General features: G+C 45.2%; 1 protein-coding gene and 1 long non-coding RNA gene across 2 annotated transcripts in view; one reads left to right on the forward strand and one right to left on the reverse strand.

Annotated features, from left to right (window-relative positions):
* USP39 (ubiquitin specific peptidase 39) overlaps positions 1 to 23,322 on the forward strand; it is a 113,749-nt gene that overhangs the window by 11,151 nt on the left and 79,276 nt on the right. Inside the window, exons 3-6 of the mRNA XM_030201688.1 lie at positions 7,168 to 7,262; positions 9,974 to 10,110; positions 16,668 to 16,820; positions 17,666 to 17,891. Coding sequence (XP_030057548.1) covers positions 7,168 to 7,262; positions 9,974 to 10,110; positions 16,668 to 16,820; positions 17,666 to 17,891 — 611 coding nt within the window. The remainder of the gene's footprint in view (positions 1 to 7,167; positions 7,263 to 9,973; positions 10,111 to 16,667; positions 16,821 to 17,665; positions 17,892 to 23,322) is intronic.
* LOC115469244 lies at positions 14,286 to 22,147 on the reverse strand. Its single transcript, XR_003941975.1, has 3 exons — positions 22,062 to 22,147; positions 16,000 to 16,002; positions 14,286 to 14,298 (listed from the first exon to the last, which is right to left on the reverse strand). It is a non-coding gene; the product is annotated as an uncharacterized LOC115469244 (long non-coding RNA).

The raw sequence follows: 23,322 nt of genomic DNA on the forward strand, positions 1-23,322 counted from the left end.
CGACCGCCATGCAGGTGGAGTCGACGTCGATGGAGGGAGCTTCATCCCCGCTGGCGCGGGAGTCCACCGCTCGACGCCATCATAGAGGATGTGGTTCCTCGCAGTCGAGACGGGCCTGGTTGAGGTCTGAGCTGAGAGAGCTCATGTCCGACACCGAGGAGGAGGCCTCGTGGGGGGAGGAGGAGGACCCCAGATATTTTTCCTCAGAGGAGTCTGTGGGCCTTCCCTCCGACTCTACTCCTTCACCGGAGAGGAAGCTCTCACCTCCTGAGAGCCTCTCCTTTGCCTCTTTTGTCAGGGATATGTCCATCTGCATTCCCTTCCCCGTGGTTACTGTGGATGAGCCAAGGGCGGAGATGCTCGAAGTCCTCGACTATCCATCACCACCTAGTGAGTCTTCCACGGTGCCGTTGCACAATGTCCTTAAGGAGACACTGCTTCGGAACTGGTTGAAGCCACTATCTAATACCACCATCCCCAAGAAAGCGGAGTCCCAATACAGGATCCACTCAGACCCAGAGTTGATGCGGCCTCAATTGCCTCATGACTCGGCGGTCGTGGACTCTGCTCTCAAGAGGGCACAGAGTTCGAGGGATACTGCCTCGGCGCCCCCTGGGCGGGAGTCTCGCACTCTGGACTCGTTTGGGAGGAAGGCCTACCAATCTTCCATGCTCGTGACCCGCATCCAATCATACCAGCTCTACACGAGCATCCACATGCGGAACAATGTGCGGCAACTGGCGGACCTGGTCGACAAGCTCCCTCCGGAGCAGTCCAGGCCCTTTCAGGAGGTGGTCAGGCAGCTGAAGGCGTGCAGAAAGTTCCTCTCCAGGGGTATCTATGACACCTGTGATGTGGCATCTCGAGCTGCAGCCCAAGGTATAGTGATGCGCAGACTCTCATGGCTGCGTGCCTTTGACCTGGACAACCGCACCCAGCAGCGGCTGGCGGATGTCCCTTGCCGGGGGGATAACATTTTCGGCGAGAAGGTCAAGCAGTTGGTGGACCAACTACACCAGCGGGAAACCGCTCTCGACAAGCTCTCCCACCGGGCGCCTTCAGCATCCACCTCTGCAGGTGGATGTTTTTCCCAGGCCCGGCAGGCTGCACCCTACGCCTACAGCAAGCGTAGGTATACCCAGCCGGCCCGAAGGCCTCCTCAGGCACAGGGACAGTCCCAGCGCGCTCGTTCCAGTCAACAGCGAACGCCTAAGCAGCCCCCTGCGCCTCCACAGCAAAAGCAGGGGACGGGCTTTTGACTGGATCCATAGGAACATAGCCACCATCAAAGTATCCGTGCCGGAAGACCTGCCAGTCGGGGGGAGGTTGAAAGTTTTTCACCAAAGGTGGCCTCTTACAACCTCCGACCAGTGGGTTCTCCAAATAGTGCGGTGCCGGATACACCCTGAATTTGGTCTCCACTCCGCCAAATTGCCCACTGGGAGCCCAACCCTTCAGCTCCCATCACAAGCAGGTACTTGCAGAGGAACTCTCCGCCCTTCTCAGCGCCAATGCGGTCGAGCCCGTGCCACCTGGGCAGGAAGGGCAGGGATTCTATTCCAGGTACTTCCTTGTGGAAAAGAAAACAGGGGGGATGCGCCCCATCCTAGACCTGGGAGGCCTGAACAAATATCTGGTCCGAGAAAAGTTCAGGATGCTTTCCTTGGGCACCCTTCTACCCATGATTCAGAAAGACGATTGGCTGTGTTCCCTGGATTTAAAGGACGCTTACACTCGCATCCCGATACTGCCAGTTCACAGACAGTATCTCCAATTCCGTCTGGGGACACGGCACTTTCAGTATTGTGTGTTGCCCTTTGGGCTCGCCTCTGCACCACGGGTGTTCACGAAGTGTCTCGTGGTGGTTGCGGCGTATCTACGCAAGCTGGGGGTGCACGTGTTCCCGTATCTCGACGATTGGCTGGTCAAGAGCACCTCAGAGGCAGGAGCTCTTCGGTCCATGCAGTGCACTATTCACCTTCTGGAGCTGCTGGGGTTTGTGATAAATTACCCGAAGTCCCATCTCCAGCCAGTCCAATCTCTGGAATTCATAGGAGCTCTGCTGAATTGTCAGACGGCTCAGGCCTTTCTTCCCGAAGCGAGGGTGCAGAATCTCCTGTCCCTTGCTTCCCAGACCAGAGCGTCTCAGCAGGTCACAGCTCGGCAGATGTTGAGACTCCTGGGCCATATGGCCTCTATGGTTCATGTGACTCCCATGGCTCGCCTTCACATGAGATCTGCTCAATGGACCCTAGCTTCCCAGTGGTGCCAAGCCACTGAGAATCTAGAAGATGTCATCCGCCTGGCCGTCAGTTGCCGCAATTCGCTGCACTGGTGGACGATTCGGACCAATTTGACCCTGGGACGTCCATTCCAAATTCCGCAGCCCACGAAGGTGCTGACGACGGATGCATCTCGCCTGGGTGGGGAGCTCATGTCGATGGGCTCCACACCCAGGGGGTGTGGTCCCTCCAGGAACAAGATCTTCAGATCAACCTCCTGGAGCTCCGAGCGGTCTGGAACGCACTGAAGGCCTTCAGGGATCGGCTGTCCTACCAAATCATCCAAATTCGGACAGACAATCAGGTTGCAATGTATTACATCAACAAGCAGGGGGGCACCGATCTCGCCCCCTGTGTCAGGAAGCCGTCAGGATGTGGCGTTGGGCTTGCCAGTTTGGCATTTTTTCTCCTAGCCACATACCTGGCAGGAGTAAACAACAGTCTGGCCGACAGGCTGAGCAGAGTCATGCAACCGCACGAGTGGTTGCTCCATTCCAGAGTGGTACGCAAGATCTTCCGAGAGTGGGGCACCCCCTCGGTGGACCTTTTCGCCTCTCAGACCAACCACAAGCTGCCTCAGTTCTGTTCCAGACTACAGGCGCACGGCAGACTGGCGTCGGATGCCTTTCTCCTCCATTGGGGGAACGGCCTACTGTATGCTTATCCTCCCATACCTTTGGTGGAGAAGACCTTGCTGAAGCTCAAGCAAGACCATGGCACCATGATTCTGATAGCGCCTTTTTGGCCCCGTCAGATCTGGTTCCTTCTACTTCTGGAGTTGTCCTCCGAAGAACTGTGGAGATTGGAGTGTTTTCCGACTCTCATTTCGCAGAACGACGGAGCGCTTCTGCACCCCAACCTTCAGTCTCTGGCTCTCACGGCCTGGATATTGAGGGCGTAGATTTTGCTTCGTTGGGTTTGTCTGAGGGTGTCTCCCGTGTCTTGCTTGCCTCTAGAAAGGATTCCACTAAGAAGAGTTACTTTTTCAAGTGGAGGAGGTTTGTCGTTTGGTGTGAGAGCAAGGCCCTAGAACCTCGTTCATGTCCTGCACAGACCCTGCTTGAATACCTTCTGCACTTATCAGAGTCTGGTAGCAAGACCAACTCAGTAAGGAATCACCTTAGTGCGATTATTGCTTACCATTATCGTGTAGAGGGGTAAAGCCATCTCTGGAGAGCCTTTAGTCGTTCGATTCATGAGAGGCTTGCTTTTGTCAAGGCCCCCTGTCAAGCCTCCTGCAGTGTCATGGGATCTCAACGTCGTCCTCACCCAGCTGATGAAGCCTCCTTTTGAGCCACTGAATTCTTGCGATCTGAAGTACTTGACTTGGTCATTTTCTTGGTGGCAGTTACTTCAGCTCGTAGAGTCAGTGAGCTTCAAGCCCTGGTAGCTCATGCTCCTTATACGAAATTTCATCATAACAGAGTAGTACTCCGCACTCACCCTAGGTTCCTGCCAAAGGTGGTGTCGGAGTTCCATCTTAACCAGTCAATTGTCTTGCCAACATTCTTTCCCAGACCGCATACCCGCCCTGCTGAACTTCAGTTGCACACATTGGACTGCAAGCGAGCGTTGGCCTTCTATCTGGAGTGGACACAGCCCCACAGACAGTTCGCCCAATTGTTTATTTCTTTCGACCCCAATAGGAAGGGGGTCGCTGTCTTGAAACGCACCATCTCCAGTTGGCTAGCAGATTGCATTTCCTTCACTTACGCCCAGGCTTGGCTGACTCTTGAGGGTCATGTCACGGCTCATAGTGTTAGAGCCATGGCAGCGTCAGTGGCCCACTTGAAGTCAGCCACTATTGAAGAGATTTGCAAGGCTGCGACGTGGTCATCTGTCCACACATTCACATCACATTACTGCCTCCAGCAGGATACCCGACGCGACAGGTTTGAATCCAACTCCACCCTCCAGGACCCGATTTATTCTGTTTAGGCTGCATTCTCAGTTAGTTGTTCTTCGTAGGTCAATTTTTGTTATGCCCTCGCCGTTGCGAGGTTCAATTGACCTGGGTTCTTGTTTTGAGTGAGTCTGAGAGCTAGGGATACCCCAGTCGTGAGAACAAGCAGCCTGCTTGTCCTCGGAGAAAGCGAATGATACGTACCTGTAGCAGGTGTTCTCCGAGGACAGCAGGCTGATTGTTCTCACCTACCCTCCCTCCTCCCCTTTGGAGTTGCGTTTTACTCATTCCTTTGCTTGTCATTCAGCTGAGCGGGAACGGTCGCGCACAGGCGGGAGGACGGCCGCGCATGCGCGGTTGGCGTGCCCTGCATGCGGGACCGCCCGCGAAGTTTTCTTCCGGTTGCTGGGGGCTGCCGTGGGCGTCAACCCAGTCGTGAGAACAATCAGCCTGCTGTCCTCGGAGAACACCTGCTACAGGTATGTATCATTCGCTTTATGGACTAAAGTGCAGATTTTGAAGATGATCCATTCTTTGATTGGGAGCCAGTGCAGCTTTTCTCGAAGGGGTTTTGCACTTAGTAGTATGTTGTGGTTTACCATGTCGAATGCGCTTGACATGTCGAACTGGAGGAGGATTATGCTTTTACCTATGGCTATCTCCTGTTTGAATTTGGCCAGGAGGGTGACTAGGACGGTTTCAGTGCTATGGTGGGATCGGAATCCTGATTGTGAGTTACGTAGAATTGAGAACTTGTCCGGGTATTCCGTAAGCTGTTTAGTCACCAAACTCTCCATCATTTTTACTACTAGTGGGGTAGACGCAACTGGACGGTAGTTGGTGAGATCGTTCGTGCTTTTCTTGGCGTCTTTTGGTATTGGGGTGAGTAGACCTTGTTGTAGCATGTTGACAGGTTGTTACAAGACACTAAGCATTACTTTGAGAAATGGAGCCATCTACCCTTATCATTAATGGGTAGGATTAATCTTTTCAAAACAATAATTTTCCGTCGCTGGCTCTATGTTCTGCTGGTTTTGCCATTGCATTTGCTACGGAAAGACTGGCAATTATTAAACAGGCTATGTCGGAAATTTTTCTTCGGGGGAAGGAAATTGAAAATACGCTTAGAATATCTGTATGACAATTTGGGCTCAGGGAGGTTTAGGTTTACCTTGTCTTAGGCATTATAATCAGGCTTGCCTTCTGCGACACCTTAGGGATTGGCTGTTTGATACAGAGCAGTTCACTCTGACGCGCCGGGAGCGGGCATTATACAGTCCATGACATTTGAATTTTTTTTTGTAGTTCTAGACTAACAGTCTGCCTTCATCTGGTCGAAGGAGCATATTGTTACAGCCTTTGAGGGGTGTTTGGCGGATTCAAACACTGGAACCAAAACCTGAAAGTTGGTTATCTGCTACCATGTCGGGGCAATGCTGATTTTCAACCAGGAATAGAATCAGGTTCGTTTAGGCGTTGGTCGGAAAGAACCATTGTCTTGAGCTTTTTTTTCAATGAGGAAGGGGGCTTTTACAGTTTTCAAGACTTGCAACAGAGACTCTCCTTCACTCACAAAGTCAATTTGCTTATATACAACTACACGACTATTGTAGTTTAGACCAAGATGCGTTGCGTGCAAGGTTGGGTCAGAAACTTCGTGATTTTTTTGCAAGGGGATGTTTTTGGTTTGGTTTCAGTTTCTAACCTACACAGAGCATTGGTTTCTCTTCTTCCCCCCCCCCCCCCTCGGGAGTACAGTCCCCTTAAGGAGGCTTGGAGTAAAGACCTTGAGTATGAACTGAAGGGGGTGGATTTCTTTAAAGTTGATAAAGGCTATCCCAACGCAGGTTAGTAGTGCTGAATTTCAGGAGAGTTAATATCATATACTCCACAGTGCATATATTTCACAATCTCAGACTGCTAGAGCAGGATGGGTGGCTGTTGCTCAATGTCCCAAGTGTCAGAGGGAGGATAATACCTTTTTCATGCCTTTTGGCGATGTGGAGGCACTCAAGCATTTTGGAGACCCATTCACAGATATTTAGGGACTCTTTTTGGACACCATGTCATTTTTTCTTGGAAAGGAGTTTTGTTGAATAAAAGGGAGGCTTATGGAATCTCTGACAAAAATTCATGTTTTTTTTACTTGGCAAAGCTTACACATTGGGGAAGAAATGCATACTTAAGCATTGGATAGAAGCGGCGCCTCTCTCCTTCTGGTATTGGAGAAACAGATTGCATGAACTAATGCTTTGGGAAGCATGGGCTGCTCAGAATTTCTCAAGGAGAAGAAGAGCCTTCATGTCTATTTTGGAATTGTTATCTGCAAACTATTTCCCACAAAGCAAGAAGTGTGGTATTAAATAGGTTCCTGAGTGTTTCCTAAGTTCATAAGTTTTTAGTAAGAATTACATTGGGATTCTCTGCCAGGGTGGGGTTGGGGGGAGGGGTTACAAAATAGACATTATTATTCTGTGGTGACCTGGGATCATAAGAGTCCAGGCAACGGGACACCTTAATTGTAGTTAATAGGTACTGGTTACGGTCGGGTGGGAACGGGATGTGACTTAGGTTGAGATCATAAAGGTGGGGGGGGGGGGGGGGGGGGTTTGGTATGTTCATAGCTCTGTATTTGCCATCCTTGCCTACACAAGTTGTTTATTAGGTTGGCGATTTGATCCTGTCCAGATTCATTATAAAACTCTTGGACAGATGGATATGAAGGGTTTGGGCGGGGGGAGTTTGGGTTGGAAATGAATCCTCTTAAAAATTTTGAACATGTGTTTCTGTTTGAGTTAGTGTATTTATATGTATTTGTTCAATAACAATTGTTTCCTGTTAAAGCGTTCCTTACAAACACACTGGTGAATTCTGCCATTTCTAGTTTTTTGAAATGTGGTATGACAGGGTATTATCCCCAGAGGGCTTCTTTATACACAACAATTGTTTTCAATCTTGGTAACTGCTGCTTTTCCACTTCAGGAGTGTTCTGGACTTTGACTTTGAGAAGCTGTGCTCCATCTCCCTCTCGCACATAAATGTCTACGCCTGCTTAGTGTGTGGCAAGTACTTCCAAGGTGAGTGCAGCATTGTGTTAGCCCTTGGATTAGAAGCCTTGAGTCCCTCTGTGTCTCGACTTCTCTTAAGATCTAGTTATATCTGAGGAAAATGTGAAGCTGCTTGTGCCTCATTGAAGATCATTTTTCATCACTCACTTGAAGTATTGCAGGAAAAAGAAATTTTAACTGAATTAGAAGACACCACTTGAAGCTCATTTGAACTACTTGGCAATCGTTTGTGTAGATCATTTATATAGAAGTGTATATTCAAAGCACTTAGGCTTACAAAGTTACATAGGGGCTCATTTTAATAATCTGTGGAACTTTTTGTAAGGCAAGTGTTTTGAAAATGAACCCCTATGTAAGTCTAAGTGCTTTGAAAATATGCCTCATAGTAACCTATGTAACTTTGTAAGTTTGTTTTGAAAATATGCTTCATAGTAACCTATGGAACTCTGTAAATCTTAACGCTTTGAAAATGAGTCCCACTGTGTTCTAGAAACAGCATTGATGATCTTGTAGCGTTTTCTAGGATTGTACACGTTTCTTCATGCGGTTGTCCAATAGAATAGTCTCCTTTTATGTGGACATTTGATATTTGTGACGTAAATAGTCCACTACCACCTTTTCCAGCTAAATCTTTTTTTAAAACTCTTAATTTACATATTCCATAATTACAAGAATAAATGTAAAAAGTGGATTGCAATCATATGCCAGTGTTTTACAAGAGTTAATTAAAAAAATGTATATGTGACAGATCATCGATAAAGCTCATCAAAAAGGAAATAAAGAGGGGATCTGAGCCAGATAGATCTCTGATGTAACAAATTTGGGAAGAACTGAGAAGAGAGACTAATATAGGTTGGCTGCTTCATAACTGTGAAATGGCAAGAGAGGCTTGCTTAATTTGACTTCCTTATTGTGCCACTAGAGCAGTCCAGATGCATGGCATTATGCTGCTCTACCATAACATCACAGTAGTAAAGGAGTGGTGCAGAAAAGATACTTGCTGACATTTTCTGTCTAGCAGATGGTGGATGTGATGAACTAGAGTGTGGCGTGCCAAACGAATCTCATTGAATTCTTTGATTGGGTAACTGGAGAATTAAATCATCGACATGCTATAGACGTAATCTACTTAGATTTTAGCAAAGCTTTTGACACGGTTCCCCACAGGAGGCTCTTAAATAAACTCAGTGGGCTGAAGATAGGTCCCGAAGTGGTGAACTGGATTAGGAACTGGTTGACGGACAGACGACAGAGGGTGGTGGTAAATGGAGTTCGCTCAGAGGAGGGAAAGGTGTGTAGTGGAGTGCCTCAGGGATCGGTGCTGGGGCCGATTCTGTTCAATATATATGTGAGTGACATTGCCGTAGGGTTAGAAGGTCAAGTTTGCCTATTTGCGGATTATACTAAGATTTGCAACAGAGTGGACACCCGGGAGGGAGTGGAAAGCATGAAAAGGGATCTGAGGAAGCTAGAAGAATGGTCTAAGGTTTGGCAATTAAAATTCAATGCGAAGAAATGCAAAGTGATGCACTTAGGAAGTAGAAACCCAAGAGAGACTTATGTGTTAGGCGGTGAGAGTCTGATAGGTACTGAGGGGGAGAGGGATCTTGGTGTGATAGTATCCGAGGATCTGAAGGCGACGAAACAGTGTGACAAGGCGGTGGCTGTAGCGAGAAGGTTGCTAGGCTGTATAGAGAGAGGTGTGATCAGCAGAAGAAAGAGGAAGTGTTGATGCCCCTGTACATGTCGTTGGTGAGGCCCCACCTGGAGTATTGTGTTCAGTTTTGGAGGCCGTACCTTGCGAAGGATGTTAAAAAAAATGGAAGCGGTGCAAAGAAAAGTCACGCGCTCGAGGGCTCTGATCATGGGGCGATAGCAAACGCCGGCGCTAGTGCGGTGCTAACAGCCTCTAGCGCCAGCGTTTGCTTTAGATCATCTGCCCCTGAATGCTGGTATATCCTATTTTATACCTGTGGGCCACATGGCCCTGAGCACACCCTAATATCCGGTAGCACCTGCTAAGCTTTAGTAAAAGGGCACCATAGTGTTTAATTCTGGAAGCCTGGAAGGAGAAAACTCAGTTTATTAGGTTGGACCTGGTCCTGTCATCTTACTAACTCTGGCCAAGGAACATCTCTCTCTCTCTCTCTCTCTCTCTCTGTCTCTCTATATATCTCTCTATATAGCAGGTACAGTTTAACATAAAACTTACAATTTTGTTAACAGCATAACAATAGTTGAATAAACATAAGTACAATAAAGCATTCACATTTAACAGCACTGGATTTCAAATACCAGAGATATATTACAGTGTTAGCATAATACTAATGATGCATGCATGCATTAGAACATTCAACTAACTTAGATATGATGCTAAAGATTTTCTACAATATGGCTTACCATATAGCTGAGGGACCAAGAGCAGATAGCCAGAGACCCAAGAACTAGAGACAGGTTATCTGTTCTAGCTTGCTTGGGCTGCCCCGGTCTTCTGTCCACATCCTTTATTGTGAAAGGAGATCCCAGGACCTAGACAAACATATTTGAGTCCATTTTGGACAGTAAAAGTGAAAAATGGAATGTCAAGTGAGCAAGCCTGCCTGTACTGGTCTTAAGTAACCTATGAGCCGGTATTCTGTGTTTCACTTGTCTGTATTTTCTGAAATTTCAGTTTCTGTTGCGTTCTTTTGATGGCAGTTTTTGCTCTCTTCTCTTTGCAGGTCGGGGGTTGAAGTCTCATGCCTACATCCACAGTGTGCAGTTCAGCCATCATGTCTTCCTCAACTTGCACACCCTGAAGTTCTATTGTTTACCAGATAATTATGAGATCATTGACTCCTCCTTAGAGGATATCACGGTACTCTTTTCTCATCCTTTTATGTTGGCTTACTTTGAGGATAGTTCAAGTGATAGAATAAGGTCAGGACACTGAACCTTTTGGAGTCAGTTTCTAAAGAGTCACTCCATAGAAATCAAGTAGGCAGTCTAGCATAGAGTAACAATTTTAGAATTAACTTGTTTAATCCAAATATGATTGGAGTAATCTAGCACCATAGAAACAGACTAAGGGATAAATGCTAGAAACGCCCATAGAAAATGACCCCTAAATATCATGGAAGCTGGCACAGTATTGGAGCTCCTTAGGACAGGTGAAGGGAAAATTGGCAGCAGTGGTTCAAAGTGTCGGTCTCTAAAAGAGGAAAACTTAAGTAGTTCTTAGCTATAACCTTCTCCTGCCTAGTTTCTGTTTCTCTCTTGAGTTCCGGATTTGAGAAGGAATGTTTTGGAAATGTAGTTTTTATTAACAAAAATATACCAGGAATTAGTCCACAGATTTAAAATTAACTTTTATGCCCTAAGACAGTGGTTTCCAAACTGTGTGTCAGGACACCAAACCCCGCCCCCCCCCCCCTTATTTACTAAGCTGCAAGGCAATGCTGACACAGCCCATTCAAGGTAAAAGTTTAGAAAGTACTAGTCTAAGAGAAATTATATCCTGTTGGTAAGAGACATTTCTCCTAGTGCTTGTTAACTTCCATCATAGATTGTAGGAGACATCTCATAAAATTCTTTTTCCATTATGTAGCTTCCCACTGTTCCAGAACCTGTGGAATGGTTGTATTCATCAACCAGCAGGTGGAGATAGAGAACTGAAAACTGAGTTGAGACATGTCTCTTGGCATCCAGTACAGCTCCTCAGTATTGTGGATGGACACACTTTTCAGCTTCTGGTTCTGAGTGATTTGCTCCTGGTCCAGTTGGTCAACTGGTGTTCAGTTGAGCTTTGCAGGTGGCTTGAATCTGCAGAATCACATCTGGAGGTCTTCAGTCTCTGGTGCCCTGTGAATTTACTTCTTCCCTCCCGTCACCTCTCCTCTGGTTCCTGTGGAGCTTTCCTTTTCCAGCACAACAACCTTTTAAAAAAAAAAAAAAAAAAGAAAGGCGAAGGAGAGGTTTGCTGGAGAGCATGGGACAGAGTATCAGTCCTGATCCTTTGTTATTTAGGGTAAGACTTATAGAGACTCAGCTTGGGGGGGAACAGCTGGCAGTGGTAAGTATGACTAAAGTTTGACTCTGAACCGTTTGGGGGGGCATGAAAGCTGGTGTGAATAGTGACTCCCGCAAAGGCAGTTAAATGGTAGTTCCACTGTGGGACCCACTAACCAGCGTCAGGGCGTTGCAGCGCGTGCAAGTCGGGAATCCTGCGGGATGTGGAGGAAATGGTTGATGGCAGCATGGTGCATCTTCACCCTAGTATCCTCCAACAATAGTAGTACATTCTTACTATACAACTTAGATCTATTGGGATATCCATCCCCTTATAGTTTATTGCCATATCTTCCCATTGAAATGGAAAATCACCACACGATGTGCACACTAGAGCCTGAACATGGAGGGCCCTAGATTTCTGCAAATTCAAAGAAAATCCAGAAAATGCTCCAAATTTGTGTATGATGTTTAACAGATGCGAAAGGGCCTTCTGAGGGTGTGCCAGAAATATTAGGAGGTTGTTCACATAGGCTAAGGCCTTCACATTATGTCCCTGCACTGTCAACCTGTAATGTGGTGGTGTTGATAGTTCTAGGTAGTGGTTCCAGAGATAGTACAAAGGGGAAAGAGGGCACCCCTGCCTGGTTCCCTGCAAGATAGAAAAAGAAGGTGTCTTATCCCCATTACCCATCAATTGCGACTGAGGGTTATGATACAGTGATTGAATTGCTTGTAAAATCCATCCAGTAATACCCATTTTACCTAATAGTCCATAAAGGTGAGTCCATCTAACTTTATCAAAAGCTTTTTCTGCGTCTAAACTCGCTACCAGGGCTGTTATTTCTTTCCTTTCGCAATGGGCCATGCTCAGTAATAACTTACATTAATTACTGATTGGTGGGAAAGGACCAAACTTACTTGAGAGTCACACACCAACCCTGGCAGGTAAGTTGCCAACCTGGAGGCCATCACCTTAGCTAATTTAATATCAACGTTCAAAAGAGAAATTGGTCTATATGAATCTGCTTCCTCTTTTGGGTTATTGGGTTTTGATATAAGTGTTATGAGGGCCGTATTTGTCAATCATGGGAAAGTGACCTGCTTCCATTATTGTGTCATAATATGCTAAAAGGGGGCATATTACGTGAGGTTGTAAAATCTTGTAAAATTCCCCAGAAAACCCATCCTCCCCAGAGGTTGAATTAGATCTCATCAATCTGATCACATCGTGCAGTTCTTTAGCCTGAAGGGGCGCATTAAGGGTTTGTGAGTGTTCTATAGATAAAGTGGGAAGTTGAGCCTGCTCTAAGAAGGTCTGCATAAGTTGTGGTTCTCCTGTCGGACCAGCAGCATGTAGTTTATGAAAATGTTTTACAAGAATTTGAGAAAGTTTATCGTGACTGTTAAAAATCTTACATGAGGTGTCCTTGAGAGAAGTTATAACACAGGACACACTTCGTCTTTACCACCCGCGCTAACAGGCGCTTGACTTGTTACCGAACTTACTTTTCTATAAATCATACTATGGGTAATGTGCTCATGCAACAAAGTATTTAAGGCAATCTGTTCGTACATGTAGATGTCCTTCTTAGCTTTAGTAGGTGTTTTAAGAAATTCTGTATGATCCTTTTGCAGTCGAGCTTCCAAACTGCATATGCTAGCTGACAGCTTCTTTTCACATGTACTAGTGTATGCAATTATGTCACCCCATAGCACCATTTTTGCAGTGTTTCAGAATAACTGGGGCCGTTCTACATGCTGTATGTTGTGAGTTAAAAAATTGTCCCCATTTTTCTTGAAGGTATTGCTGAAATTCAAAATTTGGGGCCAAATAAACTGGAAAGCGCCATCCCGGAGATTTATGATATTGAGAGGGAGCTTCCAAGTCTAATCTGACCATGGAGTGGTCCGATGATATTTCTAAATCAATATTCACTGACTTGACGGAAGAGAAAAGTGTGTGACTAATTAATATGTAATCTATGCGAGACCAGGTTCCATGCGTTTGGGATCTGTGTATAGTCCCTGGTCTCCGGGTGGAAGTTGGTTCAGATGTTGAAAAAAGTTCTGCACCTTATCCACCGCATCAAATTGGTGCCAGCTTCGGTTGTGATGCACTTTTAGTATTGCAGGATAGACCAACGTAAAGCGTATGTTCTTTGCTAGAGCAGAAAGGGTGATATTTCCGTCTCTTTTCCATCAAATCTGCTGACTAATCTTGAAATATTTGAATTGAGAGAACGTCATAAATAAACGAGCTCCGCTTTGCACTGTGTTACCGTGAGACTTCTACGCAATGCTGGTAATTATAAAATTTTGTGATCACTATACGCGGTTGCCCTTTCTCTTTGGTGGCTCATGTGGTGTGTTCTATTGAGGCGCATAGGCCCCGCTCCTCCTCATAAGTTAGTTTGTGGTTATCTAGTCATCTAATACTGAAAGGATATTACTGTCTGATATTGACTCAGGAAAACCCAGAAAATGTAAGTTCTCACGTCTGGACCGGTTTTCCAGATCTTCTAATTTATCATGGTGTTTTATGACCTGTGAACGGAGGTCTAGAAGTTTCTTCCTCATGCTGGTAACTTCCTCCTCTGCCATAGACTCTGGTTTCCAGTACTGTTGTTCGTTCTGTGACTTCAGATAAAAGAGCTTCCAGAGCACGACAGGATGGATGCTTTAGCAGATATACGCTCTAATTTTGAGTCCAGAATATTTTATAACACTGCAGTAAGTTCAGAAAGTGCAGAAGCCGTGAACTGCGATTCGCCATATTTCCCTCCGTGGGCTTCAGACATTTTTTTTTCTCTTTCCTCAGAGATTTTTCTGTGAAAGTAGTACTGTAGTATTGTGTGTGCGTCCTGGGTAAGATACTTGTCCATAGGTTCATACAATCAGAGAGTAGAAATTTGTAAATCCGGGGAGTGGATCATTTGTTTGTCCTGTGACTTCAGATAAAAGAGCTTCCAAAGCACTACAGGATGGATGTTTTAGCAGATATACGCTCTAATTTTGAGTCTAATATTTGATAATGCTGTAGTAAGTTCAGAAAGTGCTGAAGCCATGAACTGCGATAGTGTGGTGCCAGCACCGTTCGACATATTTCCCTCCGTGGGCTCCAGACGTTTTTTTCTCTTTCCTCAGAGATTTTTCTGTGATTGTGTCTGTGTCCTGGGTAAGATACTTGTCCATAGGTTCATACAGTCAGAGAGTAGAAATTTGTAAATCCAGGGAGCGAATCGATCCAAATATTTTAAAATTCAGAATGGGATTCCTCAGAGCCAGGTAAGGATGTGTCCATCCTAGCTCATCGCACCACGTGATCCACCAGGAAATACTTTTATGTTTAAATCTTTATTAGGTTTTCAAAGAATAATTAGCATAGCTTGGGATAAGCAATATGGAAATACCACATGATCCACCAGGAAATACTTTTATGTTTAAATATCTTTATTAGGTTTTCAAAGAATAATCAGCATAGCTTGGGATAAGCAATATGGAAATACTTTTAAAACAGAAGAAAATATTTTTTCACTTAACAAATATTTAAACTCTGGAACTCATTGCTGAAGGATGTGGTAACAGCGGTTGGTGTATCTGGGTTTAAAAAACGTTTCGACGAGTTCCTGAAGGAAAAATCCATAGTCTGCTATTGAGATAGACATGGGGAAGCCACTGTTTACCCTGGGATAGGTAGCATGAAATGTTGCTACTATTTGTGTTTCTTCTAGGTACTTGTGACCTGGATTGGCCACTGTTGGAAACAGGTTACTGGGCTAGATGGACCATTGGTCTGACCCAGTATGGCTATTCTTATGTTACTATGAAGCAAAGTCCGGTGCACATGGAGGATCTGTGCCCCTCTGATCTTTCGGCTTGGCCATTGAAAGGGTTTAGTTGAGACATAAAGCTTATTCTGATGTGGTCATTGCTACCTTGCTTGAGGTTCGGAAGTGTTCTACATTCATGGTGTTCTACATTCAAGGGCTGGTGTTCTGAGCACGGATTTATCTCGCTTCTCAGATCGCACACATCCTAGCATTTCTCTAGACAGACTTTCAGAAAGGATTGGCATTGGGTTCTTTAAAAGTTCAGGTTGTGGCTTTGGCCTGTTTCAGGAGCCAGCTAGAGAAATGTCTCTTGCAGCTCACTCAGAAATCATTTGATTCTGGTTGGGACTGGGCTGCTTGCCGCCTCTTTTGTATGCCGTGACCAGCATGGAACCTTAATTTAGTCCTTCAGGATATTCAGAAGCCTCCTTTTGAGCCACTCTGGAAGGCCTTCTTGAAAGATCTTACGCTAAAACAGCATTCTTGGTGACTGTTACGTCAGCACATAGGGTTTCGGAGCTTCAGGTTCTCTCTTGTTGGGATCTCTTTCTGTGCTTTTTCAAAGGCAGGTGTCTCCCTTCACATGGTTTCTTCCTTTCTTCTGAAAGTGGTATCAGCATTTCATCTCAATCAATATGTGAAACCTCCGTCCTTTCACAGAGAGGATGAGGAGACTCTGTATTCTTCCATGAAGTGTAGAGTCCTCACTAGATATGTGGAAGTCATGAATGAGTTTCGCTAATCAGACAGACTTTTTTTTTTTTTTTTTTTGGTAAACAGAAGCTTGTTTTCATGGCCTGCAAGCCCATAATTGCTAGATGGCTGAAGGAGACTATTGCATCTGCTTATTTGCTTGTGGAGAAGCAGGCTCCTTGGGCCTCGTGGGCTCATTCTACGAGGCATACAACAATGTCCTGAGCAGAGACTACCTTACTGTGACCGGCAGATGTTTGCAAGGCGACGACATGGTTATTGCTGCATACCTTTGTCAAGCACTACAGAGTGGATGTTTTGGTGTGCTTGGAAGCTAGTTTGGGGCTTTGTCCTTAGGGTGGTGATGGCGCCAGGATCCCACCCACTCTAGGGATTGCTCTTAAACATCCCACAGGTTCTGGAATAGTGGAGATCTATGTAATGGAAGGTGAAATTAGATCTTACTGATAATTTTCTTTCCATTAGTCCTTCCCACTATTCTACCTCTGGCCCACCTAAGGTTTCTGTGATATTTAGTCTGTGTGAAGTAATGGTCAAATAATAACACTCACCTTGTATGCTGCTTTCTCTTGTTCTCTCTACAAGTTGTCCAGGGATGAGAGAGGTCCACATAGGTTTGCTCATCTGTTTAGCGTTAGGTTAGTGAGTTGTTTAAGGTTGTTTGTTTATTCTGAGTTTCTCCTTGCTTCTTGTCTACGTAAATACTGAGGAGCTGGACTGGATGCCAAGAGTGATATGTCTTGGCTTAGTTTTCAGTTCTCTATCGCCACCTGTTGGTTGATGGACACAAGTTTCCTACAAGTTTTGGAATAGTGGGAAAGACTAATGGAAAGAAAATTATCAGATAAAACCTAATTTCTCCTTTCTGTGGTTCCTTCAGTATGTTTTAAAGCCAACATTCACAAAGCAGCAGATCACCAGCCTGGACAAACAAGCAAAACTCTGCCGAGCCTATGATGGTACCACCTATCTACCAGGCATTGTGGGATTGAACAATATCAAGGCCAATGATTATGCCAACGCGATACTCCAGGTATGACCAAAACCTGAAGCAGAGAGTGGTAAGACAGAAGTGAAGCCCCCATATCTCAGGGGACTTTAGGGATGCATTTGCATTTTGGGTCAGCAGTACTTTTGGGGTATCAATTTTAGATTTACATTTATTTATAGTTTTGTAGTCTAACAGAATTATCCCACACCAAGTTCAATTTTACTTATATTCATATGGACCAACTGAGAATCTCTCCTGACCATTGCCCTGCTTTACAGTTTTGGATCAATCGGAGTCTGAGGCTGTGACACTAGATGTTAGTGATCTCTGAACCTTTAGTTTTCTTAAACCTGCCATAATCCTGGGATTTGAACTAGGACTCTAACTTTGTAACCTGAAGTACAAACCAGGTCTTGGTAGCATAAGGCTCTTGACTCTTCAGTGGAGAGGACAGTTTTTGGGAAAGGGGGTTGTTAAGATAGTGGTTAAAGCTGGAGTTATGTGTTTACTAAAACATTCTGTTTGCAAATCAGCAGAGATGAGATGAGCATTAACACTGCCCATTGGTATGAAGTCGGTGGAATAGAATACAAATGTAAGGGAAGCTTTCAGGAGTAGACAGCTGCAGCCAATAGATCTTGACTTGTGACGTTGACCTTTGGTAGACATATCTGAAGTTTTCTGTAACATTTTACTCTTATCACTTAAATGGATGAGCTTAAATCATTTGCTATAAATTCTTCTCAAAATGTAACTCATGATCAGGGTACCCTTTTAAAGATAGCAATAATATTTTTGGGGGTCTTGGCCTTTAACTTTTTCAATAAAGTAATGATGAAGATTATGCCAGTACAAGTGACTGATGTGCTTCTTTGACACCCCCACAGGCGCTCTCCAATGTGCCGCCACTGCGGAATTATTTCCTGGAGGAGGAGAATTACCGTGGAATTAAGCGTCCTCCCGGAGACATTATGTTCTTGCTGGTGCAACGGTTTGGGGAGCTGATGAGAAAACTCTGGAATCTCCGAAACTTCAAGGCTCATGTATCGCCCCATGAGATGCTGCAGGCAGTTGTGCTATGCAGCAAGAAGACCTTCCAAATCACAAAGCAAGGTATATGGATTGAAGGAAGGGGAGAGCAGGCAGCCATGTTGTGTGGTGAAAAGACCTGCCAGATTACTAACCACAGCATACAAGGGCTGGGAGAACAGGGAAGTTCACCTCATGAAATGCTGCAGGTGACTGTATTATGTAGTTGAAAGACTTGCAAATTTGCTAAACAAAGGTACACTAACTGGAGGAACAGAGAAATGTTCTGTCTGCCACAAGCCTAGTTGCTCAGCATTCCTTTATAGCTTTGGGCTTTGTGGCCATAGCAGTAAAATAGCTGTTGACTGTGGTGCATCATGCTTTATGTGCAACAAGACTTCCTTTTTCTTGAAGGCAGGTGGCAGCCTAATTTCTTCCCTTAAGAGAGCCGACAGATATTATTCTTACCCTTGCAACATTCCGAATGAGACTTGGTCAGGAATTGTAAGGTGATGAATAGTTGGGAAACCAGATCTCTGGGTTGTCATTGGTTGACTGTGCATTACTAGCTCTAGAGGAGACTAGCCTTGGTTTTTTTGGATCACTCCAGTCTATCTTGGGAGTATATAGGGAGCAGATCTATGCTAATGTCCTGTCCAAGTTCCACATGTCTTAGTGAGGACAGTTTGTCCTGAACCTCCCCAGGCAAAGTACAATGAAACTAGTCAAGGTAATTTGATATGGATACTTGTTTTATTTGCAGAATTAAATCTTACTTTTAGTTCATTTAGCTCAGTGTGTCTGATTTGTTATTAACAACATTTCCAGTTCACTAGCTCTCTGTGTCTATGGCTGGTAATTGATCCCAGCATATTTTTGTATTTGTCCTGTAGATGACTTTCTAGGAACTTTGTAACCTCCTAGGTTTTGTGGGGTCTCAGTATTCCTAGAAATCACCAGGTAGTAGCTTGCAGGTTGGGTACTTTCTCAGAGGTAAGGAGGAACCTGGTGGGTGGTTGCCAGTGTAGGGGCAAATGCACAGGTGCAGGCGGGGCCTGAGTAGTGCTTGGCAGGACCTTTCAAGTGTCTATGGGGTCAGCCCTGAAAGGGCATTAGGAGTAGTACTGAGGTTCCAATCAGCCCTGTTGCCCCTGCCTACAGTGTCACAGCAGATCATGCTCCGATCTCTGAACACCTTCCTTCTCCCATACCATGCTCCCCTTTGTCCCAGATTGCCTTAATTTCTGTTTTGGTTGCCATCACTTCTAATAGCTGTTCAAAAGCATCCACTAGAGGCATATTTTCAAAGCAATTAGACTTACAAAGTTACATAGAGGGGCATTTTTGATATGAGGTCTAAGTCTGACTTTGGATGTTTTGCTGAAAATGTCCAAAAATCAAGTAGTGAAAATGACCATTTTCAAAACAGAAAAACGTCTCCCCCCCCCCCCCCCCCCCCCCCACTAAAATGGCTATTTGCTACATGTCTTTGTGCCCTGTGCGTTTATCTTTTTGGTCCATTCTTGAAAACAAAAAATCCAAGTGAAAAATGTACAAAATCAAGTCATTGGGATGTAGGAGGAGTCAGCATTCTTAGTAAACTGGGCACACAAACCCCAGGAGAGTAGTGGGGCACAGTAGGGGTCACTATAGTGGACTTCACATATAAGCTGCAAGGTGCACATCTCACCCTTAACCCCTTATATTGTATGGTGAGCCCTCCAAAACCCACTACAAACCTACTGTACCCAACTGACACCACTATAGTTGCTCTTATGGCTGCAAGTGTCGCCTATATGTGGGTACAGTAGGTTTTTGGTGGGTTTTGGAGAGCTCACACTTTCCACCACAAGTGCAACAGTTAGAATGGATTATGAACCTGGGTCCCCTTCTCCATAGTGCACTGCACTGCCCACTAGGCTACTCCAAGGATGTGCTTGCTGCTTTAATAGGACTGGCTATAACATTTGAGGCTGTCATAGAGGCTGGTATGTACTGTTTCAATGACCACTAGGGGAGTAAGGCGGGCGGTCATTCCTTTATTCCTTCAGTGATGATCTGGTCATTTAGGGCACTTTTTTGTGTCTTATTCATTCTAAAAACAGGTCAAGCTCAGAACATCTTACGTTTAGTCCTGGACATTTTTGTTTTGTTCCATTATGGCTGAAAACCATCCAAGTCTTTGGAATGCCCAAATCCTGCCCTTAACATGCCCCAACACGCCCTCTTGAGATTTGAACATACTTCAGATGAACTGCATAGAAAAAGTCTAAAAAAAAAATAGGTTTCAAAAATATTGATTTGAACGTTTTTGTGAAGAAAATGTCCAAATGCTGCTTTATACCACTTTTTAGACCTTTTTTTTCCTTTTTGAAAATGAGCCTGTAGTAACCTATGAAACTTTGTAAATTTTATGTTGTAACATTTTTATTGAGAAACCAGCAAGGTGAACAACTTCAAAAATCTCTGTATGATTTGACAGACATGAACAGCATATAAAACAATACAGAGTAGAAAAAGGAATTCTATCCTCAAAGTATTACCACATTTTCTCCCCCCCCCCTCCCACCCAGACTTGTACACGAACCAATCAAGGACAAACTATTTCAATGCCAACAAGATGGAGTTACCCTCCTCCTTTAAAATACCATAAACCAAAAAAAAAAAGGAATCACCCCGCCTCCCATCTTGTCCAAGCATGAAAGGATAGCCTCCAAGACTTATCTCAAATACTATTATCCCCCCAACGCCTCTTAAACTAATTAACTTTCCCCCCTCCTTACAACATTGGCAATACAACCGTAATCTGTACGGGAAGCCACAACTCTTGGGTCTCCCCCCACATGTTATCTTAAACAAAATCCCAACCCTACCCTCCCACGCTCTCAAATATTCCTAACCTCCCCAAGGGATCCTATTCAGAATTTGACTGCGCACCCACGGCGATATCTTGTTCAAAAAAAGCCTCCCAGATTGCGAGGAACCTCCGCTGCCTTCCAGGAGACAAACGTGCCCCCCTAGATTCCCAGGTCATTAACTCATGCAGTTTGTTCCTCCAGTGCCAGAAGGGGGGGGGGGGGGGGGGTGATCCTGAGTCCAATAAATAAGAATGCATTTCCTCCCCAGTATGCTTGATTTTCCCAGGAACAACTTCTCTCCTCTTGTGCTCTCTTGCCACAAACATGGCACACTGAACTTCACCTTCTCAAATGATAACATAATTACTCATCCTACCACCCCTGGACGAAATTGAGCTATTGCTGACCAGAACATAGAAATTTGCCACAGCTATAGGCGCATTCAGCAGGGCTAACTCCGACTCTGTGACCCTAGGCAAATCCATACTAGAGAGTTAAACCTCACTGGCTATTGGCGGTGGAGACTGCGGCTCATACATTTTAGCAAAGAACTCTGAGAGGACCTTGTTTATAGCCCCATCCTCATGCTTCGGAACTCCCCTTGAGTCTACCAACGTGGATATTTTATGACGTCCTGAACTGCCGTGTGTGAGCCTGATCATTAATCTGCTTCCCTTGTTTGCAAACCAATAAAGTTGATACTTATAGTAAGCCCAAGACCTCTTCGCCCTTATGTGCAACAATTCGTTTAGCACTTGCTGTGCTTCCAACAATTGTGTCTTAACCCGTAAGGATTGTTTACCCCATATTGTCTCCGGAGCGATGTTACTCGTTGTTCCAAGCGGAGCACCTCCCTGTGCCTCATTTTCCTCTGGAAACTGACATAAGAGATGATCTCCCCTCTGAGGACCGCTTTTGCTGCCTCCCAAAACGGGGTAGGGTTTGATCTATGGTGCACATTAGAATCCTTATATTGCTGCCACTTGGAAACCAAGAATGGCAGAAAATGACTATCCCTATAGAGAAAAGGTGGAAATCTCCAAACATCCCGCAAGGACGAGGGGTCTCTCCCCTGCAACCCTAATTCAACCCATGCATGATCGGAAATCAATATCGGGCCTATTTAACCTCCTCCACCTGAGTTAGAAGTTCCCTAGAAAACAGCTTGATTGACTGCACTTTTTGTCCTTTAGATTGTAAGTTCCTTTGAGCAGGGACTGTCCTTGTTTAATTGTACAGCGCTGCGCAACCCTGGTAGCGCTTTAGAAATGTTAAATAGTAGTAGTAGTAGTAATATCGTGGAATGTACTCTAGATACATGCGTGTAATCTCTTTCCAAAGGATTAAGAGTCCTCCATACATCCACTAAACCCAGTGTTGAATCCAGCAAGCTCACCCCTCTCTCTGTCCTAGCCAATTCCCTATCTGTTGGCCTAGAGCGAACTAAAGTTGGGTCCGCCACATCATTCAAATCCCCTCCCAATACTATCGGCAGATCACCCAGATCAATTATCATACGAATAACCCGCACAAAGAACTCTTTCTCAAAAACATTAGGAGCATAGAGATTACATAACAGGAGAGGTTGACTTTCCAATACCACCGAAGCCAAGACAAACCTGCCTTCCGGATCTACTATAACCTTCTTAGTCTCCAAATGCAGTCCCTTTTTGATCGATATCACTACACCCCCCCCACACCCATTGCCGGAGCCCCGAAAATTTCTCCAACCCACCACCTTTTTAGTTTTAAGTGTTCCGCTGCTGAGAGGTGAGTCTCCTGTAGAAAGGCAACCAAGGTCCCCCTGTCTCTAAGTGCTTTTAACAATTTTTGTCTTTTGATTGGCAAGTGAATACACCTACATTCCAAGTAGTGAACTTTAACCCTGACATCTCAACCTATTCCCAAGCGCTCCCATGGAACAGTATTCCTATTAGTTGACATCCATTCTACAGAAAAGCTGAAGGAGTGTCCCCCCCCCCCCTCCCCACCCCCGGAATTTAAAGTGACCAACCCACTAAGCTGTAGACCAGGACAGAACTGCCTAGGCTACTGAGAATTGCACCCTTCTGCCCTCCAACCTTCTGCCCTCCCATAACCCCATCCGTTCCGTACGCCACCCGGAACCTCTCTGTACCTGGGCCCAGAGCTGCCCACTCAAAGAATAGGAACCTTTCCCCCAAACCCTCCTCCCTACTAATGACCCTCAAGAGCCAATCCCCTTACTCCATAATAGAAATAATAGAGCACGAGGAGCACTCGCCAATTCACACTCCACACATTCAGACTCACCCCAAACAAAGCTATATGTACTTATGCCAACAATTAAAATCCCTCCTAATAAAGAAGAGACCGCTTGACACCCCCCCCCCCCCCATTCATACAAATTCCATACTCACAAACATCCAACAAATGAAGTTAAATCAACTCCTATGAACTCTTATTGAATGTTCATAACGGGTCCACATAAGTCCACTGCTTCCATGTAACTCGGCATTGCTCCATTTTCAAGGCGTCCGACTCCCCAAGACTGATGGGTAATTCCAGTATGTTGCCTCGCAAGGGATTCACCTCCCTCAGCCGCTTGTACTTTGATCATAGCTCTCCATGCTGTCGTGTCCAGCGTAGCTGGTGTATTAAAGTACCAACGGATGATT

The sequence above is a fragment of the Microcaecilia unicolor genome, chromosome 4 (genome assembly GCF_901765095.1).
Source record: "Microcaecilia unicolor chromosome 4, aMicUni1.1, whole genome shotgun sequence".
In the NCBI taxonomy this organism is placed as follows: domain Eukaryota; kingdom Metazoa; phylum Chordata; class Amphibia; order Gymnophiona; family Siphonopidae; genus Microcaecilia; species Microcaecilia unicolor.